Source organism: Podarcis bocagei, assembly GCF_964188305.1.
Source record: "Podarcis bocagei genome assembly, chromosome: 3".
Taxonomy (NCBI): domain Eukaryota; kingdom Metazoa; phylum Chordata; class Lepidosauria; order Squamata; family Lacertidae; genus Podarcis; species Podarcis bocagei.
In genome coordinates this window covers 59456081-59472178 of record NC_138127.1, presented here as the reverse complement: position 1 = coordinate 59472178, position 16098 = coordinate 59456081, and the positions used below count along the sequence as shown (strand labels likewise).

Below are 16098 nucleotides of genomic sequence, written 5' to 3'. Positions count from 1 at the left end.
AAATGGAACCCTGAGTAACCCCACATTGAAGGCTCCACAGGACTGAAGCGCACTACACAAGCATCGCTTTCTGGAAGAGACCATCCAAGTAAGACCAGAACCACCACAAAGTGGTGCCAGCCACCCCTAACTGGGATAGCTGCTGCAGAAAGATAACATGATCAATGGTATCAAAAGCTGCTGAAAGGTCACTCTCCCAACCGATATCATCATACAGGGCAACCAAAACAGGGCCTAAACCCCAAATGAAATGGATCTAGAAAATAAGTTTCCTCCAAAAGTGCCTGGGTCTGGTCTGCGACTATCCCACTCAACCTTGGCCCAAGAAGGTGAGACTGGCCACTGGTTTGTAATTACTTAAGATTTTCTGAATTCAGGGAAGGTTTCTTGAGGAATGATTTTACCACGGCCTCCTTTTTCCTTTTGTAGTGAGGCTGTGGAAACAGTCAGTCTTATCTTTTGACAAATGTATGGTTGTTGACATCTGCCTGTCTTGAGAGACAATGGAGTGCGGGGTGAAGTCAAACCACTGCGTTAGCAGCAGCCAAATGACCTCTTTGGGGCACAAACCTGGGCAGCGTGTATGGAGTTCCTGGGCTGCCCGGACGACAAGAACCCCACTTTTGGCCTCACTAATGTGGTCCAAAGGAAAGCAGAGCAATACCAGCTTAGTTGCAGGGGTTTCTGTGTTTTACGGCAATGCAGCTTTATATTTAGTTCTTACACATAAATGTATAGCATTTAGAAAATGTCAGGCATTCTCTAAGTTTCAAATAATAATTTCCTTTAACAAGAGGGACCACAAAGTTTATGTTCAAACGCTTTTGAGACTTCAAGTATCTAATATTCAAACCAAGATTACATAAACTGCTTACATACATTCACCATTATTATTAAAGGCATTTTTCATTTCACCTTTTTGCTTTTTTCTCTCTCAGGTCCCGGAAGGGTTCATGTGGGCCTGCAATTGCTCCAGTAGATCCAGTGTAGTTTGAGCCTTATGCAAGAAAAAGTACAAGGCCAAATGAAATCTCTGTTCAGTGCCACAAGGCAATATTACTCCCCACCACCACAAACACACACAAAGCTGCAGTGCTTTTTCGATAGAGTAAGATGGCTCAATCTGTGCTTTCTATCCTGTAAGATGATTCAAAGCATACATTTCTGTCTTGATTACTAAAATGAGAGACATATCCTACTAAAACAAATAATTGTCAAATGCTTTTGCCTTAAGACTTTACTTTTTAAATACAATTGTGATAAAATCAAATCAAATGCACATTTGAATGATCATCACAAAGCAACAAAATCAACTAAGAATTCCAAATTGAAATGTGGAAATTCAGTATACAGTTAGACTGCTTAAACCCCAATTAAGCTTACGAATTTAAGCAGCCTGTGGTGCAAGATTATTATCTCTCCAGTTTCAAGGGAGGGCAAAGAACTAGAATTATTGCTTTTTTGTGCTTAAAGATTACCCACTGACCAGCTTTATGGCATGTAAGAATATATGGATTGTAAAGGTGTGGACACTTTTCTGGTATTCTAAGGCTGCAAAATTATTTAGTAATTTTATAGAATATATTCAGAGATGGGGAATTTGTCCTATCTTTCTCTAAGTTTCTATATGTTTTACAGCACTGCACCTTTATATTTAGTTCTCACACATAAAATTCCCACAAAGTAGACTGATCTTCTCCAAAGGCCACAAGACAAAACACATAATTTATATGTGAAATAGCAACACCATGCCCACATTTAAAGGTCTCCCTCACTTTTGCTTTTTGTTCTGTTAAGAAAAACACTAGAGTCGCCACAAATCCTTGTCCGTTTTCCACTGATATTTTTTAAAGTCTCTTGATAATCTGCGTTGTGTCTTGTGAGCCTTAATCTACACAAAAACAAATGCATGCTCCTTCCAATAGTATTTTTAATTCAACTCTATAGATTCTCCAATAAACTAAGAATGCAGTCTGAATAAAAATGCAGAGAATCTACCATGCATGTTAACTAAATATTTATAACAAACAATTATTCTGTCCTATGCCAAATTTTAAAGCCAAAAAACATTTTTTTCAATGTTGAAAGATCTGCACAGCAGAAAAATGCACCTAACCTACATTTGTATATTTAATCAAGGCTGATCAAGCTTTATTCCCAAATTTGTGACCACCAATGTTTGAAGTGATTCCAAATGATCCAGTGGAAGGAGCTTAAGAACTGGAGTTTTGCAGAAGCACAATTTGCCATATGTTAGTAGTGTTCATTAAAGGACAGAAATGTGTTAGTGAGATGGTGAGATGACAAGCTGTATAGTGAATTCTGCATTTGTGCAAAGAGCTTTGTATTTTATGCAGGCAGTATTGACTAAATATTTAAGAGAAATGTGTGACCTGTTTTATAGGATTTTAAGAATGTGCTGAAATGAAGGTGAAGAATCATATTACATAGCATTCCTCAATATTACCAAAATGTACCCACATTTATTTGTATCTTAAAATGTGGTGCTAGTAGTTTATTGGAGGATGTAGCTGCCTCTCACAAATATGAAAAGGGTTGGGTAAGGATTAAGATTGGCAGTATTTTTTTGAACAACTCAGTTTAATTATGTTGTGCTACACTGACTCCCTGTCAACCATTAGAAAAAGATGGCCACCAACTGACCACTTTCAGGCTGAAATTAAGTATTTATATGTACACTATAATATTCAAACAAATTTTATTCTGGAACTTGGCAACTGATCATTTGCATGAATTAAATTACTCAAGCAGATGTATTCAGTTTCTGTTAAATTAGTATCAGTAGAGGAAGTACAAAAAACTACTTTAATAATTCATTTTTATTAAATGGCATCAGGGCTGGAATAGTGTATCCCTCATTTTAGCAAATATTATAGCTACCTATTTGTTAATTAAGTTTGCACTCAACTCTTACAGTGTATGTAGTAGGTGAGCACTGTGTAACATAAATAGGTGTGGCGGCTACATAGCAACACAATCTAGTAACCAGTTCACATAAATTGGAGGTTCAAAAATAGGTTTCCTGTTGGTACTCAAATAAGTACATAACATCAGTGGGTGGGTGTCTATTTTGGGTTACTGCTATTATAACATTAAGAGCAACTGAAGAAGCCTTGCTGACCTCCCGCTTCTCACTACACATGGTGGTTTAAAGGGCAAAACATTCAAAGAGCCCTGCTTACCAAAATTAAATTGGGAGAATACTTAGAAAAGTAACTGTTTTAATAAATTGGTTTTCATCTTCCAAATTATCAAAAGCTAAACCAACCACAACCTTCTGTCAGTGTGGCACCCCAATTCTTTTACACTAGAATTTCGTGCTCTGCAGATAATGGAACTATTTTCTGCCAAGGTTATTAGGTTTATTCATTTATGCTATTGAGAATAAAGTCAGGAAAAGTAAGTTATGGGAGAAAGTTAGGGAGGAAGCACTAGAAATGGAAAAATAGGCTTCTGCTTCAACTCTAGGCAGCCAGTGCTAGAAGCATCAATATATGCTTATTGATATTGTTTATAAGTTAATTTACCTCTCTCCCCTGAATCTTCAAATATACACTCCTAACATTTCAAATACTGTTGTTGGGTAGTATACTCTTAAAGCCATTTGCACATGAGATACATGCCAAATAAGCAGAAGGAAAACATCTTCCCATTATTAACAAACCAGACACACATGTCCTATTATCATGAGAAACATGTGGCTCAGAAATGTGAAAGCACCATGGACCCAGTGAAAATAAGAAACAGTAGCTGAAAAGAGATACAGAACAAAAGCCAAAACCAACAGTACTTTTAGCTGGTTGGATGGGGATTTTTTTCAATAAAAAAAAATCACTTTTCTTTCATTATATGAAAGTAGGAATTACAGAGAGTTTGGTAAGAAAATGGAAAGACCACACACATTTAAAAATAGGATTTACAGTAGCACATCAGCACTGAAGTCGGACCACCATGCTTAGGACAGTGATCAAGTGAGATATAATCATGAAGTGATTTTGTTCAGAACACCATAGCGGGAAACGTGGAGAGAGTTTCATACAGAAAAGATTCTTAATTAAAATTTTGCGTCTACCTTTTGAGCTGCTGGGATTGATGAAACTCGGTTTGTTTGGTAGGGGAGGGGGCTGGCTCGTTTTGAAAGCAGTACTGTTGGCATTGACCGAGGATGGCTGGAATGAGTTGGAAAGAAATATGCCATCTGAGGCTGGGCGTGGCTGGCGTGAGGGCTGCTGTGGCTTAAGGCTGGCAGGAGGAAGGTCACCATAAGACTTTCTTGTACTGGAGTACTTATCCTGACCTGCTGCTAGACAGGAATCCTCCTCCTCCTCATCATTGTATGAAACAAACTTGGCAGTATAAAGCGTATCTGGGGAGAGGACCTGTGTTTTGAGGTAAGAGGTGTTTCGCTGAGGTGGGGGAGGAGGAGCATTAGATGAAGGGGGCAAGGGTGGGAATTCATATTCCCGTGGAAGCGGAGGTCTGTACAGACCAGGCTCATCGGGCTCCAGCAATCTCCGTTCTGCCTCATCATGCTGACGGCGCCTTTCAGCTTCCAAGCGATTGTAATATTCTTCTTCTTGTCGCCTCTGTGGGCCCAAAGGAAACAAATGGTCAAACAAACGTCGGAGAAGGCCATTTTTATACCAACAAAACAAAACTCAGTTACAATTTCGTCTCTTATACCCAGTAAATTTGCAATGCTTACTATTATAAATTATTTACAAGCTTCTTCAAATGTTGAGTAATCTTTTAACTTAGACATGGTACATATTTTCACAGAGAAAATTAAACTTAAACATTACCAAACATTGCAGAGTTTACAGGCACACATAAGGCCGAGTACAACTGATGTAGAATTCTACCTTGCTTTTAATGCGAAGAAAACCAATAGCTCACTAAAGTTTACCCATCCTTTTCAAGTTATCACTTTAAAATTGTATTGGCATTCATTGTTTTGACAGTATACTGCCCTAGAAATTAGGTATCACTCTACCCTGTCAATTCTGTAGAGCTTCTTGAACTGTATTCTAAGGTGTCTGAAGCACTGTATATACAGTACAACTTCTTTGAATTTAAATGATTGGACAGATATTACTCCCTTATTTAAGCTGATACTGAAGGCAAATAATATTTCCTGTCTCTATTGACAAATAACATACTGAACATATATTCAATATAGAGTGAAAGTTAATGCCAAACTTTAACTTGCACATACGTACCAGACCAATGAAAACAAACATTACGATTCAGTTTACCATTCAACTGATAGTGAGAAGTTTTATACTTAATGAGCTTTGTTACCTGCATCCTCATAAGAGACAATCCACACAATGGACTGAGGACCTGGCATGAGCACATACCCCTTCATTCCTTTCTAATACAAAAATCCTCCATCTCCCTCAATCATTCTTTGGAACAGTAAAGGGAGCCATCGAAGCAGTGCTATTCAGCCATGGTTCAATTTTACATTTGTCCATTGCTAACCATGGTTAACTACAGGCCAATTCAGTGAACGTTTTTTGAGATGGGAAAGAGTTGTTCATATATAAGTAGGGATTCAGCCTACTCCCTAAACCATGGTTGTTACATCTGCACTGCTCCTTATGAGATTGTTGCTAACAGCTCAAAACTTTTAATCAGTGAAACTACATGGTTAAAGATCCTGCTAGCTATGGTGAGAATGGCCCAACAAAATTCTGAATCATATTGGCAGTGGGTGGTTATGGAGAACTTGCACACAAGAGGGAAGTGAACGGTGAAGAAAAGAGCACCTATGTGCCCTTCGCATGGAATTCTACAACTTCATACCTTGCCTGATGGCTCTTCCCTCCTTTGAAAAGCTTTAAAATATTTTTTCTCTTAATTTTTAAATCATTTTTAACCTTTTTGCCACTTTCATTCTTTTGTTCTAACCACCTGGACTGAATTTCATCTTGAATCTCTCTCATTGTACTAAATATTCAACAACTTTGTACACTGGTACCTCTGGATGCGAACGGGACCCATTCCAGAGCCCCATTTGCATCCTGATTATAACGCAACCTGCGTCTGCGTCTGGGTCGCCGCATCTGTGAATGACGTCATTTTGAGCATCTGCGTATGCGCAAGTGGCAAAACCTGGAAGTAACATATTCCGTTACTTCCAGGTTACGCTCCGCGGCGACCCGGAAGTAACGGACCGTGTCACTTCCGGGTCACCGCGGAGCGTAACCTGAAAATGCTCAACCTGAAGCATATTTAACTTGAGATATGACTGTGATATATTTATTTTTGCATTTGTCCTATATATCTTGCCATTTATTAAGCCTGCCAATGGGGATCTGCTTACTGGTTTTAGCTAGCATACAGCATCCAATACGTGTTAAGCACTATAAAAGTAGCAAGCAATGCAGTAACTCTCAAGGTTTGTGCGCATAGAGCCAACCTGTTCTACAGTAGCATAAAATAGGGTGTCCATCCACCATTCATTAAAAATTGAATTCTTAGCAGCCAAGCATACAAAGATTTTTTGCTCCACTCAGGGGGTCATAACCTTTTGTTCAGCCTCTCGCTTTGTCCGCTCCTCCTCTTGGCGCCGGCGCTCTTCTTCTTGCCTGGCCCTGTCTTCTGCTTCCCTTTTACGCATTTCTTCCAACTGCTGCTGCCGTCTACGCTCTTCATCCTGTAGCTAACAAAGATCTGTCTTCAATTTTTTCCCCAAATAAGGGCAAATGAATCCTCAGGACAGAAATTATGAAGAGAAACTCTTGGTTTGTTCATTTTAAAAAAACCCATAGTCCAACACAGGTGTTATTTTGTCACTGCTAAAGCGGAAAATTTTGGTCATGGGATGAGGATCAGTATTTCATCTTAAAATTCTGGAAAATTACTACTGTTTTTTACTGAGAGAAAAGAAATGTGCAGAGGAATTTCTTTTCTTCCTCCAGTCCCTAGAGAACATGCATGTTTCTTCTCCACAGTTTAACTTCAGTCATTTGTGAAGGTTGTTAATGTGATGCCCTTCAGGTGTCATTATACTACAACTGCCATCAACCCCAGGCAGCATGGCCACAATTAGGCATGATGGGAGTTGAAGTTCAACAGCATCTGGAGAGCAGCACTTTGGCTAAATTTGTGGGAAGGGAATGCAAGCGACTTACACTTGTTTTCTATACCACTACATTGCTGTGATGGCTGGAGGCTTGCAGCATCTCCCCACCCAAACAAACATCTAATGTGGGGCAAGTTTCTGCTCCCCACGAAAGAAGATACCAAAGGTCCATGTTGGAGAGCACAATGATACAAACACAAGAAGAACCAGGCACTTGCTGTTTTTTACTCGTTTGTAATGGTGAAATTCTCAGAGCTAATCTCAGTTTGAAATCAACATCTCTTTATGAAATTGCTGGTCCACTTGAAAACAGAACGTAAGGACAGGGGAAAATTAGGACTTCTAAATCAATGTGGATTTGGAAGGTTCAAAAGGCACACAAATGCTGTAGTGATCATCACCATCATGTCAATATCTATACCACCCTTTATCAAAAGATCTCAGGGCAGTGTACAATATTAGAAACACATTACAAAACACCAATGATAAAAACATAATAAAACATAATAAAACATAGTAAAAAGCATACTGACAGGCACCTAATAAACATAATACTAACAGTCCTCTCCCCCACAATTTTACAGGCCACAGATTATTTAATAGCCATAGGCCTGGGTAAAGAGGAATTTGCCTGGTGTCTAAAGACATGTAATGATGGCACTAGAAGAGCCTCTCTGGAGAGAGCATTCCACAATTGAGGAGCCACCACAGAAAAGGCCCATTCTCTCTATATATCTATTATATATAATAATTCAAAAAATTCCCTCTCAACTTTTTCATCCCCTCATTTCACCTCAACTTAAACCAGGGATTGCAAGACTATGGTCTACCAGATGTTGCTGGATTACACCTCCATCAGCCTCGGCCAGTGTGGCTAATGGGTACAAATGATCGGAGCTGCAATTCAACAACATCAGGAGCACAGCATATTAGCCACCCCTTTCCTAAAGTGCTGACGAGCTAGCTGAATGAGCAGTGAAATACATTTGTAGTGTAAATGTAGAGGTGTACAATATTTTGGTAAATCTATCTCTTTTCTCTCAATTGCGCCCCCCCCCAAAAAAAAAACTGGTCTGTGGTCAACAGGCATAAAGTGTTAGAGGGAAGGTTTGCTTCTAGCTCTACTCAGCTTTTGAAAATGGCACTAATCCTACTAAAGAACCAGCTATGTACTTTACAGTATAAATTAGGGGGGGGGAACTTGTTTAAAAACAAGAATTACATGTGTTTGTCCACCAGGTATGCAAGTCAAAAGGCACAGGTCCCTTTGCCTACTGAGTTTTAAAAAATGGCACTAGAATCTGGCCTTGACAGCCTTCCCAAGTGAATAGCTATTTAAAGTAATATCTTTGGTTCTTCTTGACATTGCATAAGGATTTCCATACTGAAAGAACCATTTGCAGTCATTTAACATGGAAAAAATCATGTGAATAAAGTGCATGGTAAGTGCAAAGGTATTCACTCAAGAAGGGCCTATTTCTGCACAACAGATCATCTTACATTACTGGGAAGATTTTACAGAAGTAAAATGATTTCAGAAAGTGTCCTTGAAGAGATTTGTGGATATTATCTAGTTAAGAACCTGTCAGAAAATGTGATGAAAGAATAAAGGAGAACTACTGGACTATGTCCCACACTACTGAAGAGACTCAAATTGTCAATGCCAAAATGTCATAGTGGTGTTACTCTAAAGAGAAGCTTCAAAATAAATTAAATGGGATAGGGAGACAAAAGTTTTTAACTATAATTCTATTTTATATAATTCATCATCATGAGCCTACCAATGTTAGGTAGTTTTAAGTTCTATGGATTCCAGTAAGACAGTGAAACAGGTGCTTAAATCTCTTCCCTATAAATATGTGGAGTGACATAGGTTAGATTGTCTTCAAAAATCCAGAAACAGAATTTTTTTTATAGCTTGAGAGTTATTTTAACGTCTATACGCTGGTTTTGTTTGAGGAAAACTAAAAATAAAAAATGCTTGTGTAAGGAAACTACAATGTGCTAGCCAGATCACAAGCTGTATCACAGGGCAAACAGAAGTAAGAAATGATCAGGTGATCAGGGTACAGAGAACCTCATTTCAGCCTCATAAAACAGCTATATGTCATGGAAAGCCTGCTGAGATGCATAGTCTTGTCTATATTATAATGCTGTTAGCTTCTGACACAATATTGCTACTTACCAGCAGCATATCCCTTACTGATCAACTAAGGAATTATTTTTATATAGATATTTAGAATAACTATAAATGAGTTCCAAACTTTTTACTTCAAGGTAGCGTTCCAAAAAGCAAAGCGGTAAAGCAAATAGTTTCTAGGAAATTAATGTGAATGCCAAACTATCCATCATGGGAGCAAGAAACAACAAATGGTTTAGAAGTTGAATATTGAAATGGTTAGAATAAATTTAATTAAATCTATGGTTTGCGGGACAAGGGAGTAACAACAATAAAAAAGAAGGGAGCCATTCAGTCCCAGCTACATATAATGTTTATCAAAGCTAAGGGTTATTTTTGGAAAATGTTAGATATATTATTCCTATGAATGGTTGGACACAGCTGCAAACAATTCAAAGATGCAAACAGAACACAACTTTTAAAGAATAAAGGCAGGAGTGGGGAAAAGCTAGGAACATACCTCAAGCAACGGCTGTGTGCTTGCTTACAGCCCTTTAACACATTACACCCTGCCATAAAGCACTTAGAAAGCAATATCCAATGCATATTGGATCATTATTAATTAAAAAGAAGAAAAGGATAAAAAGCAGTAAGAAAAAGGCATTGAAGAGAAAGAAATAAGAACATACCAAATCTAGAACAGAGATTGCTGGCATAGCAGTCTGCTGCAGGTAATAAGAGAAGGAAAAAGAAAGATGCTCAGTGAAAATAAGGATAAATTTAGATTTGCACTATGCCAAAAGCACTTTGATTTGTTACTACAGCTGTATAAAAGGAAAAATGAAAAGCACTGTTTGATAAGCTAATGTGGAATTGGTGAACATTTCTAAATAAATCAGTAAAAAAATAGTTTTAAAAAGCAAGTTATTTCTGTAAACTGTGTCCTTTAAGATAGAACACACAGTCCATCTATAAGTGGATAAAGAGCTATACAATTTTTATGGCAAAAAAGCAGCCAATTAGTTACCTCATTTTAAAAATATTTGGTTATTAGAGATGGGGGATAATATTTCTAAAACGTACAAAATGTAAATTTATCAGTCCTAGTGGAAAGGAATGATTTAGCAGATGTTATGCAACAGAGATGACCACCTAACAAATAATTATAATGCAGATTTTAAAACAACAAGATTAATGTGTTAGATAACCCAAAATAAAGAATTTTGTTTTTAAATGATATATTAATGTAGTTAATAAAGCTGTGTGACAAAACAAGAGGCAGCAACCACAAGATACCATATAATGAATCTGTCGAGGACACACTTAGCCTTTAAGAAACTGATTTAAGTTGCAGTGTAGAAAAGTGAGCCACAACAGAAAAATAAAAAGAAAGCAATGCTTTCATTGAGAAAATGCATAAAATGGTTGCCTTGGAAAGCAAATGCTTTTCACTGTGGCAAAAGCAGCATAATTTATAGACCAATTATTTACAAATCTTTAAATAAAGAATTGCACCACTTTTAACTTTCATCACTGTCAAATATACAATCATCATCATTGAGTTAGTTTATATGCTGCTGCGTGAAAAAAGTTTCTATACGTTTTTAATCAGTTTCTGTAGTTTTGTATTTTCACCAATGAAAGAACCTCGTCATCACTCTTGTAGAAGTAAAAATCCAAATCATGCTATGCATTTTGACAGATGAAACATGAACATAAAATATGTTGTGGCACTGGCTTCATGAATGTACAAAAATTAAGCAGAATTAAAACTAGGCTTACTTAAAAAAATACAGATGACAGTCCTTCACTTTTTGCCCTTATGGACAACTATATATGTATGCAATCATATACTAGACTTAAACAAAGCAGGGATCAACATCTATTTATTAGAAAGGATGTCTAATTTTCCTGTCATTCCCTTGCTATTTGGGGGGCTGGGGGTAGGGAGGGAACTGGAAATAGAGCTATCTTCAGCTCAAGCTTTCCAGTTAGTAGCTTATAATACACCACTTACTTGGACAAAGTCAAAACAGATTAGACCAAACTTCATTATATACAATGAAAGACAGGGACAATAAGAGAGTCCAGTCCTCCTTTATCCTGTGGTGATATCTAAGGTGGGGGGGGGTTTAGGCTAACAGACATTTTAGAATAAAAACAGCTTATTAAAATGATTCTCTCATTTTACCCTTGCTCTTCTCTCAGCTTCCAGTCGCTGCATAATCAGCATAGTATCAATATCATCATCTTCTTCATCGTCCTCATCATCATCTTTTTGCTTTGACTCTTGGAGTCGTTTCTGGAACTGCCACTCCAGCATGAGCTTGCGCAGGCGGTCATTCTCTTCAGCTGTTCTATCTGGCTTATTCTGAAGATCCTGAATCTCTTTGCTCAGCATGTCTGCAATGTGCATCTGCTGCTGCTTCTCCAGCTTCTCCTTCGCATCTCGTTTCCAAGGGTCAGGAGATAAACTATCAGTAGAGGACAACTCTTCTTTGCTGATGGTGATGTACTGCAGATCTCTTCGCTCAATGGTTCGGGGTTGCTGCTGGGGCTGTAATTCTCTAATGACGGTTTCCTGGGGTCTCTGCAATGTTGAAGGCTTTTCTGGTTTCACCTGCTGAACTGAAACTGGAGGAAGTAGGGACTGCGCAGGAATTAGTGGCTGAGAACGCATTTGCCCCAGTTTTCTTTCCTGCTCCCGACGCTTCCTGTCTCGCTCTTCCTCTAAACGGGCTTTCTCTTTTTCATACCACCTTTGATGTTCTTCTCTCTTTTTGCGTTCTGCAGCAGCAACCTGAGATGATGACTGTGGCCCCAACTGGCTTGGGGGTGGCGGCGGGGGCGGAAGAGGCAAATCCATTTGCAGCCCATCAAAGTCAGTTGCATAGTGCACTGGTGGAGGAGGGGGAGGGGGAGGGAGGTCTGTTCTGGTGGACTGGGAAGTCACTAGTGAGACTGGTTGAGAAACAATAGGAGTTTTCCAGCGACCAGGTCCAGTTTTGGTTAAAGAAGAACCAGGGGGAATAGATTTAGAGGAATGGTTTAGATGCTCTTGGCTTGATGTGCTAGAATCCACAGAAGAATTCATCCATGGATCACTGTCTGATTTGCGATCAATGTATTCCACATCTTTTCGTATGGCAACTTCTAGTCGACTCCTTTCTGGCTGATAAACTTTATCATCTCGTAGTTCCTCCTGAGAACGTGTTACACGCTTGAAGAAGGAAAAAAAGTTTTCACATGTTAGAATTCATATACAGAAAAAAATTACTAAATGACAGTTTATAGCATTCTAGAGTGATAATGAAATGCTTACTCACTTTCCTGTAAAATCAACACTTTAATAAACAGCATGTTGCAACAGTTCCAAGTACTGCATACAGGCTTTCATTCCAAACAAGTTATGCAAGCTCTAGAGGTCTGTGAGCTTTGATACACGATTACGAAATTACTTTGGGAGGAGAAAGAACAGCAACCTAATTTAGGCTGTATACCCATTCTCACACAGAACTCACAACAATGCCAAACTGAAACTACTTCCAGCTCTGAAACGTATTCCCAAAGAAGATGTAGGGCTAGCAGCTTACAAGAAGAACTGAAGCACAGTAACTTATCTAGTCCTGCCTCCAACTGCTGTGACAAGCTTTTATTATAATCACAATTAACCCTAAGAGCAGCACAGGAAGTGGAACCATCTGTTCACTTTACTGTATTTCCCCACTCCTTTTCATAGTTATATAGGGCAGGAGAACATCTGATCATTAAATCCCTGGTAAAATATTCCATCTTCACAGATATGCTGCATTTTGATTAGATCACTGTGAAGTTCTCCAGCATTAAGTGAAAAACACAACCACTGCACAGCATGTAATACCATTTGATAATAAGGCACCACATACCTTAGAAGCTCCAATGAAACCATCTATAAATTTTAATTTGAATTCAAAATTCCTTAAGTGTTCCTTCCAAGATTTATTTTAGGCACAAAGTTGACCAGATGCAAAAGAATCGTAGTTAGAAACTTTGAACAAAGGCAACTTATTTGGTGCTTCTCTATCAATGACCTTAACCATGACCTAGAAAGAATGCATTGTTTGGAATGAAAGCATTTCTTATGCTCTATTAGTCCAGAAGCACTGAACACAAAGCAACTTGTGTAAGATGCACTGTGAAAACGCTACTAGCAGATTGCTAATGACTTGGGTATTTAAAAGCGAACACAACTTAAACAGGCATTTTATGGTTTGACAATAGTTAATGCAGTCTTTGAATACTAAACTGCATTTACAGTCACCCTTAAGACACAAACCTTTGGCAAAAGTAATGTTCCCAATATTATTTACTATTGCTATGTTTCAAACATCATAAATATATATTGTCAAGTTTTCATACAAGACGCCAGTATGTATGGAACCTTTTCTTAGCAATTTAGATATACTGTGAACCTTTAATTTCTAATTTTAAAGCTAACCAAATAACAAATAGCAGCTGTAACAAACCAGAGATATTTTTACAAGTACTAAATATTAAGGGACCAATCTTATTATTCCATACCACAACACCAAAACCATTCAGTTAACTTAGTTGATAAAAGCAAATTTCTAACCTGCATTGCAACACTGATATAATGATTACTTTCAGGTGGAATTTGGGGTTTCTCTTCATAACTCGACCACTGATTCTGAGCAGGACCCATTCGATCCTGGGATTTGGAGGCTGGGAATGTGAAATATTCTCTGGTGTAAGTTTGTGTTGGGATAGGATATGCTTCAGGTCTGGATGGTAGTATCTGTTCCTGTATAAATATAGAAAGATCATTTACACTTTTGTACCTATTAAAACACACCACACTGATATATATATATATATGGTAAATGTTTTTTTGCTTGCTACTTCTAACCTCTGTGCAAAGATTTCCCGTAGAGACTGATGTTATCTTGTTAGTGGTTCCAGCTGCATATGCATTCTTGGTCCCAGGACTTGGAGGCTGGTCTGTTGAGGGGGAAAAAAAATTAAACCACCTTTGTTGCCTACACAAGAGAACTAATTCAAACTAAGAGAAATAACAAGGCTGATAAACTTGTTTGCTCCTCTTAAATAATGTAAGGAAAAAAGTATATATAATTTGTTTCACAGCTAGCTATTCAAGGGTGGAATAACTAGCCTACTGTACATATTTATGACTACTGTATTTTTGTTATATTATGTATATTTCTTCATGTTGTAAGCTGCCTTGAGCATAGTTTTAACTATGGAAAGGCAGCATACAAATCAAATGATGTATGCATGTACTTAGGGGTCTCAGTACAGTGGTACCTCGGTTAAGAACTTAATTCGTTCCGGAGGTCTGTTCTTAACCTGAAACTGTTCTTAACCTGAGGTACCACTTTAGCTAATGGGGCCTCCCGCTGCTGCTGTGCTGCCGCTGCCTGATTTCTGTTCTCATCCTGAAGTAAAGTCCTTAATCCGAGGTACTATTTCTGGGTTAGCGGAGTCTGTAACCTGAAGCGTCTGTAACCCAAAGCGTTTGTAACCTGAGGTACCACTGTACATAATTTTACATATACATATACCCACTACAGCAGGTTCCTGAAAGCCTCTGGTTTCTTCTTCTTTGGCTCACCTCTTGTCCCAGGCACTTACAAGCTGAATGATGGCCTGTGAGGACTCACAGTCTGATGGTAATGCGTTGGGTGTTTCATAACATCTGTGGAGGCCTACCTTCTTTAGAATTTAGCCCCTGTAGCTAACTATCAAATTTTTATTCCATTCGTTTTCAGAGCATTTCAGTCCTCTACAGAAACATGGTCCATATAAACATCTTTAAACCATTTCCTGCTTACTTGCTACATTGGGACTAGATCGGTGATCAGCTCGGTTTTTCATCAGTCTGTCATCCCCTGGCAATTTCTTTGGTTCATTATATTCTGTCCAAGGCAACTGGGGGCTCTCAGGGGATCCATTCTGAGCGGAGTTGTTATATAGCTCAAATCCTTCACTCTTTGGTCGGGGTTTACCTGAGCCACGGCGGTCTGAAACTCCAGAAAGAGAGAGAAGTTGTATGAGAACAATCATTGCTTAACTTCTCATATGATTACTGCTTGGATTCAAAGCTGCCGGAACCTGGTATGTGATCTCGAAGTCATGCCCCTAATCCCAGATGAATGAAATTGGGTGAAGGGAAGTGAATTGAGAATTTGGACTTAACTGTGAATTTGCCTGCTATGTGCTGGTCAAATGGGGCTTTAGTCACTGGACACTCTCTATTTACTAGGAGGAAGGTTCTTTGAAGACAAGCTCAGACAGAGGCTAAACTATGAAGCACCTCCTGCTTCCTTCTTAAGGTGAATTAATGCTGAGGTTGTAGTATCTCACGCGAAATGAAAGTGGCTTGCCCGGGGCCTCTGAATGAGAGATGAATCAGGAATCACTTGAATTACAGCTCCTTCCAAGCCAGTGAAATTAACAAATGAACAGGGCTGCCACACAATCTGTATTTACTGGGCCAAAAGAAATGAAATGCAGTATTCTCACTCCTATCCAGGTTGGGGAAGCACATAGTCAGCACAAAAGCTCAGGTGTTGCATGTATGGTGTTCTATGTTCAACCCCAGCATCTCCAGCTAATAGGATATTATGCAGCGGGTATCTGCAGAGTTGCTGCCAGTCAGAGCAGGCAGTACTAGGCCAGATGGATCAGAGGTCAGGCTCAATATATGTTTGCCAAACAGTACCAACCCATAGAAAATGTTTTCATCTAATCTTCAAAACGCTTGACAATCTTGACTGTTTTGTCCTTTCAACAAGTCATTATCATTTAACACAGAAGGAAACAGATTACGAAATAGTCTGTGTTCTCATTA

General features: G+C 38.6%; 1 protein-coding gene across 17 annotated transcripts in view; it reads right to left on the bottom strand.

Annotated features, from left to right (window-relative positions):
- Positions 1-16098, bottom strand: part of AFDN (afadin, adherens junction formation factor) — a 90070-nt gene that overhangs the window by 2969 nt on the left and 71003 nt on the right. For 7 of the 17 annotated variants that reach the window (XM_081188166.1, XM_081188180.1, XM_081188176.1 and 4 more), the window contains 8 exons: positions 15080-15274; positions 14137-14228; positions 13843-14031; positions 11422-12450; positions 9920-9955; positions 6554-6688; positions 4094-4607; positions 916-997 (listed from right to left, as the gene is read on the bottom strand). In XM_081188166.1, coding sequence (XP_081044292.1) covers positions 916-997; positions 4094-4607; positions 6554-6688; positions 9920-9955; positions 11422-12450; positions 13843-14031; positions 14137-14228; positions 15080-15274 — 2272 coding nt within the window. The remainder of the gene's footprint in view (positions 1-915; positions 998-4093; positions 4608-6553; positions 6689-9919; positions 9956-11421; positions 12451-13842; positions 14032-14136; positions 14229-15079; positions 15275-16098) is intronic. The other 10 variants (XM_081188181.1, XM_081188168.1, XM_081188174.1 and 7 more) reach the window with 6 other exon arrangements.